At 38.1% G+C, this 17,576-nt stretch overlaps 4 protein-coding genes across 5 annotated transcripts; 3 read left to right on the top strand and 1 right to left on the bottom strand.

The window, feature by feature from the left end:
- The first annotated feature begins 221 nt into the window (after positions 1-221).
- On the top strand, positions 222-2,351 carry LOC103860590 (ribulose-5-phosphate-3-epimerase, chloroplastic). The gene is made up of 9 exons (XM_009138220.3): positions 222-549; positions 746-860; positions 932-1,072; positions 1,165-1,278; positions 1,380-1,458; positions 1,549-1,658; positions 1,746-1,802; positions 1,909-1,978; positions 2,073-2,351. Exons 1-9 carry the CDS (start codon positions 437-439, stop codon positions 2,120-2,122), a joined length of 849 nt encoding a protein of 282 aa, XP_009136468.1. The 5' UTR covers positions 222-436; the 3' UTR covers positions 2,123-2,351.
- Positions 2,352-2,551: 200 nt separating this feature from the next.
- Positions 2,552-5,673, bottom strand: LOC103860589 (two-component response regulator-like APRR1). 2 transcript variants are annotated; one of them, XM_009138218.2, is made up of 6 exons: positions 4,938-5,673; positions 4,690-4,851; positions 4,439-4,572; positions 4,179-4,340; positions 3,940-4,087; positions 2,552-3,850 (listed from the first exon to the last, which is right to left on the bottom strand). In XM_009138218.2, exons 1-6 carry the CDS (start codon positions 5,074-5,076, stop codon positions 2,880-2,882), a joined length of 1,716 nt encoding a protein of 571 aa, XP_009136466.1. In that variant the 5' UTR covers positions 5,077-5,673; the 3' UTR covers positions 2,552-2,879. The 2 variants fall into 2 exon arrangements, with proteins under 2 accessions (XP_009136466.1, NP_001288903.1); NM_001301974.1 differs by having other exon boundaries at positions 2,880-3,865; positions 4,938-5,076.
- Positions 5,674-9,191: 3,518 nt separating this feature from the next.
- On the top strand, positions 9,192-12,218 carry LOC103860588 (pentatricopeptide repeat-containing protein At5g61370, mitochondrial). Its single transcript, XM_009138216.3, has 2 exons — positions 9,192-11,688; positions 11,981-12,218. Exon 1 carries the CDS (start codon positions 10,208-10,210, stop codon positions 11,657-11,659), a length of 1,452 nt encoding a protein of 483 aa, XP_009136464.1. The 5' UTR covers positions 9,192-10,207; the 3' UTR covers positions 11,660-11,688; positions 11,981-12,218.
- A 3,391-nt stretch (positions 12,219-15,609) lies between these two features.
- Positions 15,610-17,488, top strand: LOC103860586. Its single transcript, XM_009138215.3, has one exon. The coding sequence runs from the start codon at positions 16,182-16,184 to the stop codon at positions 17,154-17,156; it is 975 nt and encodes a 324-aa protein (XP_009136463.2). The 5' UTR covers positions 15,610-16,181; the 3' UTR covers positions 17,157-17,488.
- Positions 17,489-17,576: the final 88 nt, after the last annotated feature.

The raw sequence follows: 17,576 nt of genomic DNA, 5'->3' as shown, positions 1-17,576 counted from the left end.
GGAGTAATAATAGATTCAAAAATAAACTCAAGAAAAAAAAATTTTGTTAATAAAATTTCTTCTGTCTTATTTATTTGAGTTTTTTTAATGTAAGAATATACTAATAATATACTTCTAGATATAATTTTGCAAAAAAAAAAAGACAATAAGTCAGCAAGAGAGAGCCAACCATTTGAGATAAGCTTACATTGGATCAGAAGATGAAGAAGAAGGCGTTGCCCACGAGACGTAATCACACGTGGCAGCAAAAAAACATAATCTTCCAGATTTTCTTCCTTTCCCCGGAAGCAAAAAAAACTTGTTGAAGAGAAAAAGAGAAAGATAGAACGATTCGGGTGGTCTCTCTCACTACCAACTCTATCTGGGATTCTACTGAGAGCTTGAATCTTCTCTCCTCGTTAAAAAGAAGAAGAATAGTATCAAAGGATTCTCGGGTATGTCGACCTCATTATCCACTTCCTTGTGTTGTTCGTCAACCCAGGTCAATGGGTTCGCTCTTGGGCCTCAAAGGTCGCTCCTTTACCAACCCTCTTCCTTTTCTTTCTCCAGGTATTCATCTTTTCTTGAATTGATTTGATTTGGTTGTTTAGATGAATGTATATCTAATGTGTTTGTGGATATGATTGAGAGAGTAAACACTAGTTTACTGCAGTAGCATAGATGTTGAGCTTCTGATTGCAGTTTGTTACTTGAAAAGAATCAATCTTTGCATTAACATCCTCTTGTCACATTTTGGTATGTGCAGAAGGAGAGGTCATGGTGTTGTGAAGGCCACAGCTCGTGTTGATAAGTTTTCCAAAAGTGATATCATCGTCTCTCCCTCCATCCTCTCTGCTAATTTCGCCAAACTAGGCGAGCAGGTTCTTCTCCCCTCTCTCTCTTTCCCTTTCAAAGTTACCTGTTTCACTGATTTCTTGTTTTTTTTATTCAGGTAAAAGCAGTAGAGTGTGCAGGCTGTGACTGGATCCATGTTGATGTGATGGATGGTCGTTTTGTGCCCAACATCACTATTGGTCCTCTCGTGGTTGATGCTTTGCGTCCTGTTACTGATCTTCCCTTGGATGTTCATCTTGTAAACCTCTCTCCTTTCTATCCTCTCTCTCTCTCTATATATATATTGTTTCTTGATGTTACTTTTTTTTTTTTTAATTTCTCTCTAACCAGATGATAGTGGAACCGGATCTGAGGGTACCAGATTTCATCAAAGCAGGTGCAGACATAGTCAGTGTACACTGTGAGCAGTCATCCACCATCCATTTGCATCGCACTGTCAATCAAGTACTAACATTTTCTTGCTTCCTCTCTTTTGAGTTTTTTTTTTTTTTGCTTCTGGTGGAATATTACTATCACAGTTAACCTTACCTTGTGTTGCTGGTTAGATCAAAAGCTTAGGTGCTAAAGCTGGAGTTGTCCTAAACCCTGGAACCCCATTGAGTGCTATAGAATATGTATTGGAAGGTGAGTTCTTTTTCTTTCTCTCTAGGCACTTGCATCAGTAAGAAATGGTAGAATCATTCTCACTGGAGTAACATTTGTTTCTGGAACCAGAGGTGGATCTGGTCTTGATCATGTCGGTCAACCCCGGGTTTGGCGGACAGAGCTTTATCGAAAGCCAAGTTAAAAAAATCTCGGATTTGAGAAGAATGTGTGTCGAAAAGGTATCAGTTATAGTTACTTCTTCTACTTCCTGAGTATAAGCTTACTGTCATTCTCTACTAATAAAAATTTGTCTTGTGTATGTTTAGGGAGTAAACCCATGGATTGAAGTTGATGGTGGTGTCACTCCAAAGAATGCATACAAGGTGAAGCCTCGAAAACTCTTCCAAGTCTACTCATCTTTAACTATAGATACTCCTGTGTTCCCTAGAGATCTCTGGATTATGAATCTTTTTTTGGGAGTTGTAATAGGTTATTGAGGCTGGAGCAAATGCTCTAGTAGCTGGATCAGCTGTATTTGGCGCTAAAGACTATGAAGAAGGTATAGACACTTTGGAAATTTATATATACTTGCTCAGTTTTTGGACAATAGTCTCAAGTTCTGTTTGCTTATTTTTTTTCAAAAAAATCTGCAGCTATAAAAGGAATCAAGAACAGCAAGAGGCCAGAAGCTGTGGCTGTGTAATATGAAGCAAAAAGAGACTATTTGATCTATGGTTCTTTGATATGAGTTACAACTCCTCTTATTTCAGGAAAAGCTATAAAAAAAGGTCACCCGAGATGTTGATGTTGTTGTCTAGTAGATTTTGTGGATATGCAAATTCCATACATTATGCAATTATAACAATGTGATAAAAAATAAGATGTTACATAAGTATTTTTGACTTTGGGAAAATAAAGCATTTTCATTTGTCTCTGCTTACTCTTTGTAAAAGCATGTCCTTAATATACAACTGAGCTTGAACCCAAAAAGAACGGCAATGCTCTCAAGTAGTTCACTTATTTGGTTCATAAAGACCAACACAGTAACTGTTGTTTGTTCTTACAGTATCTTTGTCTATAGCAGGATTGCATGTGCAGACATGTGTCTATCCGAGCAAAAAGGGATGCTTTAAAGTTATGGAACACATGTCTCTTTATACCTTTCCATGGAGTGGTCATACATGTTTAAACAGACGAGGGAACAAAAGGAAAAATAAAATCCAAGGAAAATGCTGGAAGGAGAAGAAAGGTTTATACATAACTCACTGAAAGTGAGTGAACAAGATCAAACACATCTTATGTTTTATCAACGAGCTAAGCCACACCTACATAGTGATTTTCAATGCTCTGCTAAGCCAACATGAGCAGCAGCATCATTCCTTCCGTGTCAATAGATCATCATCATCAAGCAAAGTTTCTCATCATAAAACCAAACAAGGTTTTCAGTTCTCCCATGTTTCTCAAGTCCCAAGAGCATCATCCTGAGGAGACGAGTCCCGATTCTCCTCTTCTTCTTCATCCTCCTCTTCCTCGTCATCATAGTCAGCAGAGTCAGGTTCAGGCTGCCCGTTCAAGTCAACATTTACGCCGTTCATCTTCCTAACAAACTGACCCTTAACACGTGGCCTCCTCTCAGCAAGCTTCTTCCTATTCACATACCTAATCTTCTTATCAAAACACCTTTGGTTCCTCTTACGTCTAAATTTAAGCAACGCTTCCTCTCTTCTGTCAAGCTTAGTCACTCTCACCTCGTTAGGAGACGGGTGGTTTCCCACCTGTGGCCAAGAATGATGATGATGAACCATAGGAGGCATCTGACCATTCTGTAAAGGCACATGACCGTTCTGTAACGATGTGTTCATCTGGTGGTGGTGGTGGTAATAAGGAAACCCTGTCATGCCATTCAGATGATTAGGCGGGCAGTGAGGATGTTGATGATGACCATACTGAGGCATCATGGCTGCTGATTGCATCATAACTTGGTTCATGACACCATGCATATAGTAAGGATAGGCATTTTGCGCAGGGAACTGAGATGAATCCTTAGCAGCAGCAACCCGGGCATCATCCATAGATCCTTCTTGGTAACAACTCCTAGTACCGTGAAGTTCCATTGGTGGTGGAAGCGTGCGTGACCGCTCAATAGAATTTGGAACTTCTTGGTAACTCCTACTGCCATGAAGTTCCATTGGTGTTGGAAGCGTGCGTGACCGCTCAAGCGTGCCGTTCACTAAGTTCTCTCCTTGAGCTTTGTTTTTCTCAGTCTCTCTACCTCCTCGTGTTTGTTTGGCGTTGTTGATCACCTCACTTGCCACCGCTTGAAGCTTCTCAGCCATACCTGGATGAACTGAGCCATTTCCATTGACAGTAGACTTGACATATGTGAAGAAAGCGGAGGACTCTCCAATCTTCAATCTACTCTTCTTTGGTACTGAAGAAAATTGCGCTACAAAAACCGTAGCTATATTAGAAGCTAGACTCGTTATTAGAAAGTGCTACATCAAAGCAATGCAATCTCACCTGGATTAGTATTTCTTTTGGTAGGCTCATGGTGAGGTTCAGGAAGATGATTCAAAGGAGGCTCTATGATAGCAACGGGAGGAGTTGACGTGGCTGTGCCATCAGCAGCACCATCGCCAGCACAAACGGAACCAGTAGGAACAGGCCACTGCCAGCAAAAGCATTGAGCGCAAACTAAGAAAAATTAGCTAATTTGCCTATTTTGAAAGGACTTGTAGACTTTCATAATACTATCTCACCTCCTTTTCCTGATGACTTCCTCTCTGCGGATTGGTGGACCTAATACTTCTCTCATCTGTGTCATCAGAGAAGAGGTTGGTGCTGTTTGTATTTGGATCACTTGGGTCAGATCCCACGAGATCGAACTCATAGCTCAACATGTTCTTCTCAGCAAGTCCTAGCTGCCAAAACAAACACACACACACACACGCTCAATCATATAACAAGGAATATGACAGTTAACCGCATAGAGAGAACTAAAGATAGAAAAAAAACAAACCATGCGTCTTCTTCTCCACATGTGTGTCCACAAGTTGAGAAGCTCGTTGGTCCGAAGAGGCTTCACAAGGTAGTCAGCTGCACCTAGCTTCAAGCACTTTACCACCACAGGGACCTCGTCTTGCCTCGACATCACTTAAATTGAAAAATATCATAAGATTAGTTATCATACAGCAAACCCTCATGCATTTAAAAAAAAACTTTGCTAAGTAGAGAAAGTAAATGAATACTTAAAAAGAAAATGGAACTTACTGATGACAGGGATTCTCCGAAGATCTTTGTCACGTGTGATGTACCTTAGCATCTTCATACCCTTGGCCATTGGGAGATCAATCTCCGCCAGTATTATATCGATGTCAGGCCCCTCTGCATTCAGTGCATCAATCACCTGCCTTGCTGATTTGACTGACGTCACTACAAAAACAGCCATCCACAATACTCATTGTACAAAGAGTAAAAAAAAAACTCAAATCCATCATCAAACTGAATATAAAATATACCTTGATAAGAACACTGTGAAAGGAGGGTGAAAACCTCTCCCAAGCTATTGGGATCATTGTCACAAAGCAAAATCCTAACTCTGCTTCTGTCAATAAACCCATCTCCTCCTCCTCCCTTACACTCTCCGTTCAAATCCATGATCAGATTTACAGACAAAACCCCACAAAACCCACAAAAATATCTAATCAAAGAAACTAATTTTCCACTAAAAATTAAAAAAAAAGAGGGTTATACAAAAGATTAAGACAAATAAAACCCAGACAAGAGAAAGTGCTATGATACTTCCATGGCCAAACCAGAACTTAGGGTTTCGGTACAGTGTCCCTACAAAGTCGCCTAATTTGTCTATTCAAAGTCACTTCATTTCACAACAACAAACCAAAAGTTACTCTTTTTATCCACCCAACCTAATCTTATAGCCATCGAAACGTTAAACCAAAAACTAAATCTAAGAACAAAAAAGTCAAACTCTTTATCTCCGGTAAAGTGTTGAAATCAACAATCGATAGCAGCTCAAACAAAAATCACCGGCGATCCGAAGCAACGCCGGCGGTGAGATTGAGGAGAGAGAGTTTCCTTTCCGACAAGAAGTGAGAAAAACACGAGAGAGAGAGATATTTGTTTTTGTCAATCAGGGGTCAAATAATGAGACGCTGAGAAGGGGAAATGGACGATGGTAATCTGAAGGCGTTGATGAGAATGGACGGCGGAGATTGGAAGTTTCTCCGACAGTGCGCGTTGGTGAGACGCGCGGGGATATTTTTAGGACAAGGAGATGACGTGGAAGAAAAAAGTGCAGAGAAAATAAAGGAAATAAAGTGGTGAGGATAGTTTGGTTGAGATAGAGAAAAGGCCACGTCACTATCTGGAAAATATCATAAGATATTTTTAATGGTGGATACAGCCTAGATAAGATGCATCTCCATATCAAAATCAATTATTATAAAAATTATATTTGACAGAAATTTTGAGAAAATCTATGATCAAACCAAAATACCAAACATTAGGATGCTTTCCCATTTCGTCTTTGTTTTTTTGTCGGCCGGCTTCGTATAATCCAATTCGAAAAAAAATACTAGAGAAAACAGGACTTCAATTTTTTTCAGTTAAGATCGATGGTATACAAAATGATTTTATCACATATACTCTTCAGACTACATTGAATGGTTGAATGAAACACATTTAATAGTTGAAGCATGGCACTCCTATCATGCTACATGTGCATGATCTAGACATTGTTATTCAATGAAATTAAGAAAAGAGACTATCACATAAGTAGTGTGGGTTAGGTTTTTCAATTACAAGATGCTATAACATTTCTAAAAAAAAAATGGCCTATTTAGTTAGAAATCAAAATTGAAGGTGGTAATTGCAGAACTATGCAAACTTTTTAATAATTAGCGAACCATGTCATTTTTTACATGCGTTGCCCATTTTCTCCTTTAGCCACACCTTCCTCGTTACTTGCTACCGGGGTTACTCGAAAATAATATAATTTGTAACGAAAACGCAATACTCTAGGCGAAACCGGCTACATTAATTTAAAACTATGATATAAGATTTTGCAACCGGATGTAGCTCTAATAATTGAACAGAGAGGAGTTTTGATATATTTTACAAATTGATAGGCAGGATGCTGCAGTTGCAGAGTATTTTGTCAATTAAATTCTACAAAGTTTCCGGTCAACAAGATTTAGACCTCTAGGTTTCAAAATCATTTTTTCGGTACCTCTCCTTTCACTTGCATCTCCGATCTGATTCTGGGACTTCCCTTCTGTTCACCCGGTATTAATTCATAGTCTGGTAAATTTAGTGGCTCACATATCGACACGGCATATATAATTTTGTAAATATAAATAATCGGTTACCTGGAAGTAAATATATAGGCCCTAATACCTAATTGGGAAATTTTTAAACCTTTTGTGGGCCGGTTACTCAAAAAGTTATTGGGCTTCTTGGTGATAATTTACTCCGTGAAAAAACGGGATACACCTATAACCCTATTGCACCGTCTCCGAGAGTCTGATTGACGTCGTGTCAGTGTTTACATGCACGCTTCGTGAGAAATAATGACGGTCTGCTGTCCAAAATTTTTCAAAATTTAAGTTTTATTTTTAATTTAAGCTTATCATCATCAGCGACCCTGGTCATTTTCCTTCTCCGCTCCGTTTTAATTTTTTCAAACAACAGAAACTGTAGAAAAATGGACGAAACTCCATTACCGGTTCATCCAGAACCCATAACTGGCGACGATATGATTTCTATACCGGAGATGATGTTTGCGGCGGGGGAAGAACCGGTTGGAGTTAGAGTTCTTACTTACCAGTCCTCCAGATCCATTAATCACATACTTGAATCGCTCGAAGACGATGAGATCCAGACATTGCGGATGTCCCCCTTTTGGAAGATCGTGGAGATAAGCGAAAAACCAAGTTTTTCGGGAAGATTTGCTCGATTCATGCTTTCACAGCAGCTAAAGGTCGAGAAGAAACATGAGGCTTGGTTTCGGTTTGCTGGGAAACCAATAAAGTTTTCCCTACGCGAGTTCGCAATTGTTACGGGACTAAACTGCGGGGAGTATCCTAAAAAATCCAAAACCAATTCGAAGCTGAAGAGAAAGGCAAAACCCTATTGGCCCGAGTTATTTGGCAGAAGCGATGATCTTCGGGTAACAACTGCATTGAAAAATCTGAGGAGAAAAACGGTAACAGATAAAGAAGTTAGGATTAAGTTGGCATGTCTGGCGATCGTGTCTTCGGTTCTACTGGCTACTAACTTGAAGATGAAGATGATTAAGGAGCATGCAGATGCAATGGTAGACTTGGAAGAGTTCTTTTCCTTTCCGTGGGGTCGACTAGCATTTGAAATGCTTTTCTATCTACTTCTCGGGCGTGGGCCGGATTCAATGTCTTCCTCTTCGCCTTGCAGACATGGTACTCTGTTTCATCATCTTCACTTTCCGATTCTGAAGAAGACAACGCATCTTGAACCACTTCTGTCAAAGCCGGTACCGCTTCTACAATTACAAGCTGGAGAGCTAAAGCAAAACCTTTTAACGCGGTGGTATTCTGAGATAACGCTATCTCATCTATGTTTTTTATGCTTGTCATCAGCATATCAAATGCAAGACGTCCCCATGGGTAACTCATAAAATCTTCGATGTCTACAAGAAGCTCTGCATACTCCTTCAGCATTTTCATGTTTATATTCGTTGACAGCAACACAGACGACACTAAAGCAAGACATGCCAATTTAATCCGGATATCTGGATCTGTAACGGTATTTTTGCGAAGCATCTTCACCACCCTCGAAACTCGCATTTCTTCCATACTGCCAAAGAGCTGCGGCCAATAAGGTTTTTCGTTGATGTTCTTTTTCTTCTTCAGCTGCGATTTTTTGGGAAGTTGATCGCAACGAAGTCCTGTGACGATGGCGAACTCACGCAAGGAAAACCTAATAGGGTGACCGGCAAAACGAAACCACGCTTCATGTTTTTTTTGCACCTTAAGTTGACGCGAGAGTAGATATCTAACAAATCTACCAGAAAAAGCCGGTTTTTCTGCTATCTCCAATAATTTACCGAAAGATGAAGCTCTCAGATATCGGATTTCATCTTCGTTGAGAGAATTGACGATGGAGCTGATTGATCGGGAGGACTGGTAAGTCAGAACCCTCACGCCCACTGGTTCCTCTCCATCCGCGAACATCATCTGAGGTAACTCCACATCGGTTTCATCTTCTATGTCTTCTGGAAAATCTACTAGTCTTGCAGAGACCATTACGAACTCGGAAAAGAGAGATTTTGCAGACTGAACTTTGCAATAATTGTTTAGGCGGAAGAGACAATATAATGGAACAATTTAATACCGCAAATCTCTTTGGGTTTTTGCGTTTTCAGAAGTCTCGAGGTTGTTTGCATTATTGGTTCTTCTACTATAGGAAACTGTCGCGTCAATCTATTACTTTTGACGTGTCAGTGTGCGTTGGTTTGGATTTACTTATGGATATAAGGACACTTTGGGCATTACCTCATTTTGCACAGTCCCTGTACCATATACCCAATTACCTATCATAACTTTGACATCTAGTGCAATTTCCCAAAAAAAATTAACCAAATATTCAAGGGCTTATTTGCTAAATAACCAAAAAAATAAGGGAAATTAGATTTTTAGAGAGAAAGTAGAAAAAGATAGGAAGAGAAAGTAGGAGAAAAGGAGTGTTTTTAATTAGTTAATGAATTTTGGTTTTTGTTGTGTATAGTGGATGCAATTTCCCAATATTAATATTAATATTCAAACACTAAGTCAAAATTCGTAGTCTAATATGATATTTTTCTTTAAACGGTACCGCATCCATTTTGTTATTTTCATAATCCAGGCCATATAGTTTTACATGACCAACAAAAATGGATGGAATGTGTACACTAGAAAAGTTCTGTTTTTTTTGGACAAACCTAGAAAACTTGTGTTAATGGAATGATATATGGGTATCTCATATTTTTTGGATTTATATTGATAAATGTGATATTCTTGACAGAAAAAAAAAACATAGTGTCAGGGTAAAAAATATGTTATCCTATTAGTGGTTGGGTGAAGCAAATTGTTTAGTTGTCATAATCATAAAAATAGTTAATTTAAGTAGCTAAACTTTTGTAGTAAGTAGTCGACGTGCTTATAATATTTTTGTATTCCGACTGGCTCTATATAGACGCGAATCTGGTTCGCCCAAGTGGACCAATGCGGGATAGAAAAGCATAACATATATCAAGTTTATTCGCCGCAAGACACGTCTCGAACCGGTTCAACTTTCATTACGTTTTCGCCATCGACCATTGACCAATTATATGATTTTAATTATTCGAAACTCGAAAGTTATAAATGGTTGCTTGCAGCAAGAAGATATCGGGAGATTCAATTTATCCATAACAAAATAGTATTTATCACGTGTCGGGGTAATCAATCCGGTTAGCATTTTTCCTGGAACTACCGTCTCCCAATTATCGGTTTAATCCGGTTTGATTACGGTGTTGTACTCGACTTATCTGTCTATTTGTATTACAGCCAGTCGCTAGTGTTCTGCAAAAAAGGCTGGTCTTGTAATAGAATCTGATTGTCGTGTTCCTTTGGAGAATTTACACCGAAGCTGTGATTGCTCTGAGAAACGTGTATCTTCGGGGAGCATTTTCACAACCCTTTCAATGATTAGTCATCTCTAGAAGTCTGAAGGAGCAAGTGCAGACCAACTGTTTGATGAAATTCCTCATAGAACAATGATTTCGTTAGTCAGATCAAAGGGGTTAGCGTTTCTAACGAATACTACAAAACTGACGCGCTGTTTATGCTCTAATCACTTGGTAGACCATGCATCGACGGAGTTGCAGGAAGTTATTCGGATTGTTTCTTCCCACATTGGTGGTCTTGATGAACTTGAAGAACACTTGAACAAGGTTTCGGTTTCTCCATCACCCAACTTCGTTACCCAAGTGATTGACTCCTGTAAGAACGAGACTTCACCGAGAAGGCTTTTGAGATTCTTCTCCTGGTCTTGTAAACACCTTGGTTCCAGTTTACAGGACAAGGAATTCAACCATGTCCTAAGAGTTTTGTCTGAGAAGAAGGACTACACAGCTATTCAGATACTCTTATCAGATCTCAGGAAGGAGAATAGGGCCATGGATAAGCAGACGTTTAGCCTCGTTGCTGAAACTCTGGTTAAGATTGGCAAAGAAGAAGATGCAATAGGTATTTTCAAGATCTTGGACAAGTTCTCTTGCCCGCAAGATAGCTTCACAGTGACGACTATTATAAGCGCGCTTTGCTCAAAAGGACATGTGAAGAGAGCATTGGGAGTGATGCACCATCACAAGGACTTGGTATCCGGTAACGAATTGTCTGTGTACAGAAGTCTTTTATTCGGCTGGTCGGTCCAAAGAAACGTGAAGGAGGCAAGAAGAGTTATACAAGATATGAAATCAGCAGGGGTTAGTCCGGATTTGTTCTGCTACAACACAATGCTTACATGCTTATGCGAAAGAAACGTGACTCGAAACCCTTCTGGTCTTGTCCCTGAGGCTTTGAACATTATGTTGGAGATGAGGTCTTACAAAGTCCAACCTACGTCTCTTAGTTACAACATATTGCTTTCTTGCTTGGGAAGGACGAGGAGGGTGAAAGAGTCTTGCCAAATTCTAGAACAGATGAAGAGATCGGGGTGTGAACCCGATACAGCTAGCTATTACTTCGTTGTGAGGGTTCTGTATTTGACAGGGAGGTTTGGTAAAGGCAACCAAACGGTGGATGAGATGATCGAGAGAGGGCTGAGACCCGAACGCAAGTTCTATTATGATCTGATTGGAGTTCTTTGTGGTGTGAAGCGGGTGAATTTCGCGCTCCAACTGTTTGAGAAGATGAAGAGAAGCTCTGTGGGTGGTTATGGTCAGGTTTATGATCTGCTCATACCAAAACTATGTAAAGGAGGAGACTTTGAGAAAGGAAGAGAGCTTTGGGAAGAGGCAATGTCACTCGGTGTTACGCTTAGTTGCTCCATCGAGCTGCTTGATCCTTGTGTCACAGAGGTTTTCAAACCCATGAAGAAGAAAGAAGAGGCTGCATTGGTGGATCCTCGTGCACTCAGCTTAAAGATTCGTCCTAAGATGGATAAAGCCAAGCCGAAAGTGAAACCAAAACCGAAACGCAGGAGCAAGACGAAGAAGAACATATGATGTATGTGTATCACAAGATAAAAACTCAGGTAACTTTTTTTTTAGTGTTCTCGTCTTGTCACAATAACTGACAATAATCTCTGTGTGAATCTTCTAGTTTGAGCTAGTACAACAGCCTTAATCAATTCGAATGTTTCTTCTCTATAAGTAACTCATTCATCTGAACAATCTGATGTAAAAGCTTAGCTATTACCTGCAGTAAAAATAGAGAAAGGGAAGAAACTGTTAGAAACAGAGTATTTAACCATTGTGCATTTCATCGAACACTTTGTATGAGTAGTAGATACAAACCTCGTCTCTCTCTTTGATACTCTCTCTAAGATGAGCTTCGGTTTCTCCTCGTCGGCGAGCTCGGTTACGCATCCACCACCAGATTACGACGACAATGACTGGATAAAACGACCGGAGAGTCTCCGAGAAGGAACATAGGCACGACACCATTGTCCGGAACCTTGGCAATACTCGCGCGAGAAGGAGCTTCCACCAACGTTGGATGATACTAGTCTCGAATGCTGAGTAGTGACTCAAGAACGTCCATCGAGACGGCGGAGATTTTCCGTCGGTTTCTAACGGGTGACACTGCGGTTTCCGGTTAAATTCGTACGTCCGTCTGAACCGAACGACGACGAAGATGAGGGAGTGGGGGATGATTCTCGCTCCATGTCGAAACCATCGGTGTAGAGATTCTCGTGGTTGATCGGCGGGAAGACAAGGAGATCGTCGTTATGTTCTTGGGAGTTTAGGTCTTCATGTTCCACCATTTGTGTCGCTAGGGTTTGTTTTTTCACACGACAACGATTGAGCGCACGAGACGAGCTTGTGTCTGCGTTCGTTGATTCATTGCACTTCGTTACTTTGTTTTATTTGTCAACGATAATTATCTGCTTACCATAACGAAATACATTATTACTTCATATACCAGATGGTGTGATTGTCAAAATCTATTTTTATCAGAAAGAAATAAAAACACTGAAATCTATCTTGTAATAGATATTGTATTCGAGATATCAAACAAATCCGACATCGGAAAGTTAGATAAAAGAAAAAGTCTAATATATAAAGAGGTGTCGAACTCTAACTAGTTTCTTAAGTTTAAAATAGACAATATTGTACTAATCCGACAATATAGAGTTGAACATAGATTTTCACAAATCCAACATTGTATTGTCATTTTTCTTGCATTGCTAATGGTTTTGTAACAAGTCCCAGTTTGATGGTCTTGTATTTGTACGCTAATCCGTCTCAAGATATGTAACTCAGTGACTTGTGTGCAAAGGAAGCAGCCACGAGGAGAAACTGTTCTGTTTTTACCCTGACTCGAGGACATCTCTGCCATCTAACAAGCAGTTAGACCCATCACAAATCCTGTCCGGAGATTGTGTTTTGGATACAAGTCCATGACAAAGGTCAAACAAAGTTTTGGATACAAATCCATGACAATTATATGGCTATCATATGAACCCAGATTGATGGTAAAGTTTTGACCCAACTAAGCCCAACATAATGAACCTGAAAATTGGTTTGTTATTTTAGTCTGCCCAATACACATCTAAAGAAAATCATCTTCCCCTCCATGAATCTGTCGGCTTAGAACAGTTGCAGAGGGTGGTACATATATCATATCAACTATATAATGCATGTGTGCCAACCATGCAGTGTTTTATTTTTGTAAACTAGTGTTTGTTTCTCTTATAATTCGATAACTATTTCAATTATAGCTCTATTGAACTACGAAATGTTTGTCTTATAGCATGTTTCTAAGTCAACTTAAATTTGGATAAACTCTGAGATGTAATTATTCTATGAGCCATATGTATGTAGTTTTATTTCTTGGCCACAGCAGTACAGATCACAGGTAAACATTCCAGCCGTCGTTCCACGTGAATTTATTTTTCTTTTGCAATTTAATCATTCGAGTTATGTAACAAGTACTTGTGTTGACAAAGACTAAAATAAATAATCCGAACTAATCCTAATGTTAATTTTGCTTAGTAGTCTCTATTACTATTCGGTTCTAAATTCTTGCCTGCGATCATACATAAATATTGAAATATATTATATGTCAATCAGTGAAAAACGGTATTTGTAGTTATGGTTAATCTTAATATGTATTTTATACAATTTAGAGTTAAATTCCAACCTGAGATTTCAATTGTCAATAATACATACAAAGATGTATAATTCATTAGGTAGATTAGATGTCACAATATTCTGGATCGGTTGATAAAACAACACTATCCAAATCACACTTACACAATGATTGACGAGTTATTTGATCTACAAATTATAATGATGATAATGATAGTATAAAGTATAAATAATATTAAACCTACGTTGAGAGATTACTAATTAATTGATATATAATGGCATAATAAATGGTTTATTAGTTGGAGGTTGTGAGTGTAGATTTTAAACTGCAAATTATGAAAATTAATCTTCTTGTTATCAAATAAATAAGTTTAAACTCAAAAATATAATTCAAGTTTTGTGTCAACAGAATACAATTCCAGTTAGTAAAGGTGCAAGTGCAATTAAAAGCCCTTTTTCAAAAAAAAAAAGAAGGTGCAAGTGCAACTATGTGAAGAACGTTGACTTTTTGAGAACGTTGACCTGAGATTAGTCGTAGCATATTGTCTATTCTAGTTTGTGGAGGGGCTTCTAGTCCCACCATACCAAGGTCTATAACCCAACCATTTTTGTGTTTAATAGGATCTATGTTCATTTTAAGTTTTGATTAGCTATAAAGTATGGTATCCACTTTTTATTATTGATTAAACACCAATTAATTAAGTATATGTTACTTTAGTTCATTTGTTTAGCCACACGAGAAACCAGTAAACATTTATAATTAAATCTAAGAAATTGTTGTTTTGTATTTGTTTCAAGAGTAGCAATATCTATACAAACCATCATACTTCAAAAAAAATAAAATAGTGATTTATAGCATACATAATTAGGTGGTGTAAGAAAGAAGCATGTCAACGAGAAGGGTTCGTATTGGTTATTCACCTAACCATAGTGTTTTAGATGTTTGGTTGTACTAAACACAAAAACACCAACACCACCAACCTTTTTGTGAGTTTTAACCTGATTTACAAGTAAACTAATACATTTAACTCTTATTATTTCTCAATTTGAGTTTTTCTATCAAATACAATTTGAAATTTTATTCTCCGTGTAGATTTATACATAAAAGTTTTCTTACCTGGTAGACGCTAAACCATTCTAATGGAACTCACTAATGATGGATCACGCCTAAATTGTTACAATATGCCATTAACAGAAATAAATTATTGATAGTGGATAATAAGAAACGAAAGAATATTTAATAATATACAGAAACTATATACAATAAATATGAAATTTCAAACAAGCAAATGGAGAGCTCCCTAACCACCAAGTCCAAGTCAATAAGTCTGCATACCAGAGGTTGGACAAGTTTGATAATTTCTCACCTCTGTCAAAATCCTTCTCTTGATTATTTACAAAGCCAAATGATTATTTGATTGATTTAAAAGGCTGTATTTCATATTATATAATTGTTATAAGAACATGCTTGTTAATTAATATATACACATGGATAAAATACATTATATATAGTTAAACTATATAGTAGATAACATGGTATATAGGCTATAGACTTTTTGTAAACATTCTTACTTTTCACTAAAGCCATCTTATAGTCGGTTTGGTAACTTGCATATGATTAAGTCGCCTCGCCAAAAGTTTGGAAATTTCTCACTCAAGAACCATTCTAAGTTGTTTGCATTATGAAAAAGCATAACACGAGCACCCATATTTTCCATTATAATTTTAGTTATTTAAAATTTATTTTACTCATTTGAGTTCTTATCATTATTCAATTTCTTGAAAGCTAAGACTTCCAGCTTCCTCAAACCTATAGTTACTAAGCTTTCAATCCTTTGTATACATCTATTCAATGTATATATCATATACATACGTATTTATGCAATGGAGTGTGTTGTAAGCATCCAAATCCAATTATAACAGTAAGCATATCATACAAGCAACAGACTTTTCAAGAAACATGTATCAAAATCAAACCCAAAAAAATAGATTTATTTCTCCTAACAACATTACCTAAGAAACAAATCTACATTATACCCAATTTAACCTAACAAGGAAACGTTTTGTATGATATTATATTTGTATTTCTACTCACAAGAAAAATCATTTACATGCAAAAAAGCATTGCTCCTTTTATTTGCTTTACAAGAAAAAAAGAAGAGAGTTTCAGTTTATTAAATTTTCTAACCAACTCCTCATCGTCAGGCAAAATCGGTTGGCCTATCTCTATTTCCCTTCTTAAACAATTAACACCCAACCCACAAATTATTTAGCAATATATATACATATATTCATTTATAAAGCATTACATGTTTATAAATATACATATATATAGAAGACCTTGCTTGAGAAACCTATTTCAAGATTTGGTGGATCATTCAAGAACACACACATCTTCAACTTCTTGAAAGAGAAAAAAAATAGCAAAACTAGAATGAAGAAGACAATGGAAGAGCCAAGCAAGATCATGAGAAGATCAATCTACACTTTCCTCAAACACTATGACCGAGCCACCACCGCAGCCGCCCTTGTCCTCCCTTTCTCAGCCGCTCTCCTCCTCTCTCAGCCCTTCTTCTCTTCTTCCTCTTCCTCCCTTCATGGGAAGCTAAACATGCTCTTCCGCGGTGCTGGTTTCTCTTCTTCTCTTGACTTCTTCAACATTCTAAGCCTTAAACTCTCACAAACCCTCTCTTCCTCTCTGTTCACTCTCCCTTTCTCCCTCACTTTCCTCCTCTTCTCCAAAGCTTACATCATCAAGCTTCTTTCAAACAGCCATGGAGACTCCTCTCTTTATTACTTCCGTCTTCTCAGAACTTACATTTGCAACTCCTTCTTCCTTCTCTCCGCAAACGCCTCTGCTTTTGCTCTGTTCTTTGTATCATTCAATCTCATTGAATCTTTCGGACTCTCTTCAAGAAACTTCTACACTCTCTTCTCCTTATCCTCAGCCATTATCTACTCCATCATCCTCGCAAACGCATTTGTCATCTCCAACCTAGCGTTGGTTTCGTCAACTTCCTCTTCCTCAGGAGGATACACAACGATTCTCAAGGCGTGTCTTCTCATCCAAGGAAGAACTTCGACAGCACTGGCTCTTTCTCTGCCTACCAATCTCTGCTTAGCAGGCGTAGAAGCTTTGTTTCAGTACCGAGTAGTGAGCTCTTATTACAAAGGAGATAGAGGCATCACCTCCATAGCTCTCGAAGGAGCGTTCATAGCTTACTTGTACGCTCTCTTCTTGGTTCTTGACACCATAGTCAACTACCTCTTTTACCAAAGCTGCGTCAAGAACGATGAGGATCAAAGGATCAGTAGAGAAGACGAGTACTCTATCAAGATTCAAATCAGCGAGACAGAGAACACCAAGATATGCATCAAAGGACCAAAGAGTTTCCAGGAAATCTTGTGAATTTCTGTAAAGAGATTATTGATTCTTTAAAGATACTCTTCAGGTAGCTTTCACTTCAAAGAAGGGCAAAGGTAGACGGTGGAGAACAATCAATCACAGGATCTGCAAACTTCTCTCATTCTGCTTTTGTTTTCTTTATTTTAGTTATTACATTTTCCTCTTTTACTTGTCATCATGTAAAGTCAGTCACATATCAGAAACTATAATTAATGCCAATCTTGTAATTCACATTTGGTTAATTCTACAGTGGAGTTTCATTGCCGACAGTTTATGTATATCATCCCTAAGCAATGGTTTAGTTACTTTCTTAATGTTAATGAAGATGTTGACAAGATTCACATTAATAAGAAAGAGTCTTTAGTTTTTGAGCATAGACAATATTTTCATTACAGAGATAGAAGAAGAAATAGTCACTGTTTT

Source organism: Brassica rapa, chromosome A03, assembly GCF_000309985.2.
Source record: "Brassica rapa cultivar Chiifu-401-42 chromosome A03, CAAS_Brap_v3.01, whole genome shotgun sequence".
In the NCBI taxonomy this organism is placed as follows: Eukaryota; Viridiplantae; Streptophyta; class Magnoliopsida; order Brassicales; family Brassicaceae; genus Brassica; species Brassica rapa.
This window is presented reverse-complemented; position numbering and strand designations above follow the sequence as displayed.

Coding starts and splice junctions, on each gene's coding strand:
- LOC103860590 (XM_009138220.3), top strand. CDS start 437: ATGTCGACCTCATTATCCACTTCCTTGTGTTGTTCGTCAACCCAGGTC. Junction 1,073..1,164: donor TTCCCTTGGATGTTCATCTT/GTAAACCTCTCT, acceptor CTCTCTAACCAG/ATGATAGTGGAACCGGATCT. Junction 1,459..1,548: donor TATAGAATATGTATTGGAAG/GTGAGTTCTTTT, acceptor TTCTGGAACCAG/AGGTGGATCTGGTCTTGATC.
- LOC103860589 (NM_001301974.1), bottom strand. CDS start 5,076: ATGGATTTGAACGGAGAGTGTAAGGGAGGAGGAGGAGATGGGTTTATT. Junction 4,573..4,689: donor TCGGAGAATCCCTGTCATCA/GTAAGTTCCATT, acceptor TTTCAATTTAAG/TGATGTCGAGGCAAGACGAG. Junction 4,088..4,178: donor GAAGTCATCAGGAAAAGGAG/GTGAGATAGTAT, acceptor TTTTGCTGGCAG/TGGCCTGTTCCTACTGGTTC.
- LOC103860588 (XM_009138216.3), top strand. CDS start 10,208: ATGATTTCGTTAGTCAGATCAAAGGGGTTAGCGTTTCTAACGAATACT.
- LOC103860586 (XM_009138215.3), top strand. CDS start 16,182: ATGAAGAAGACAATGGAAGAGCCAAGCAAGATCATGAGAAGATCAATC.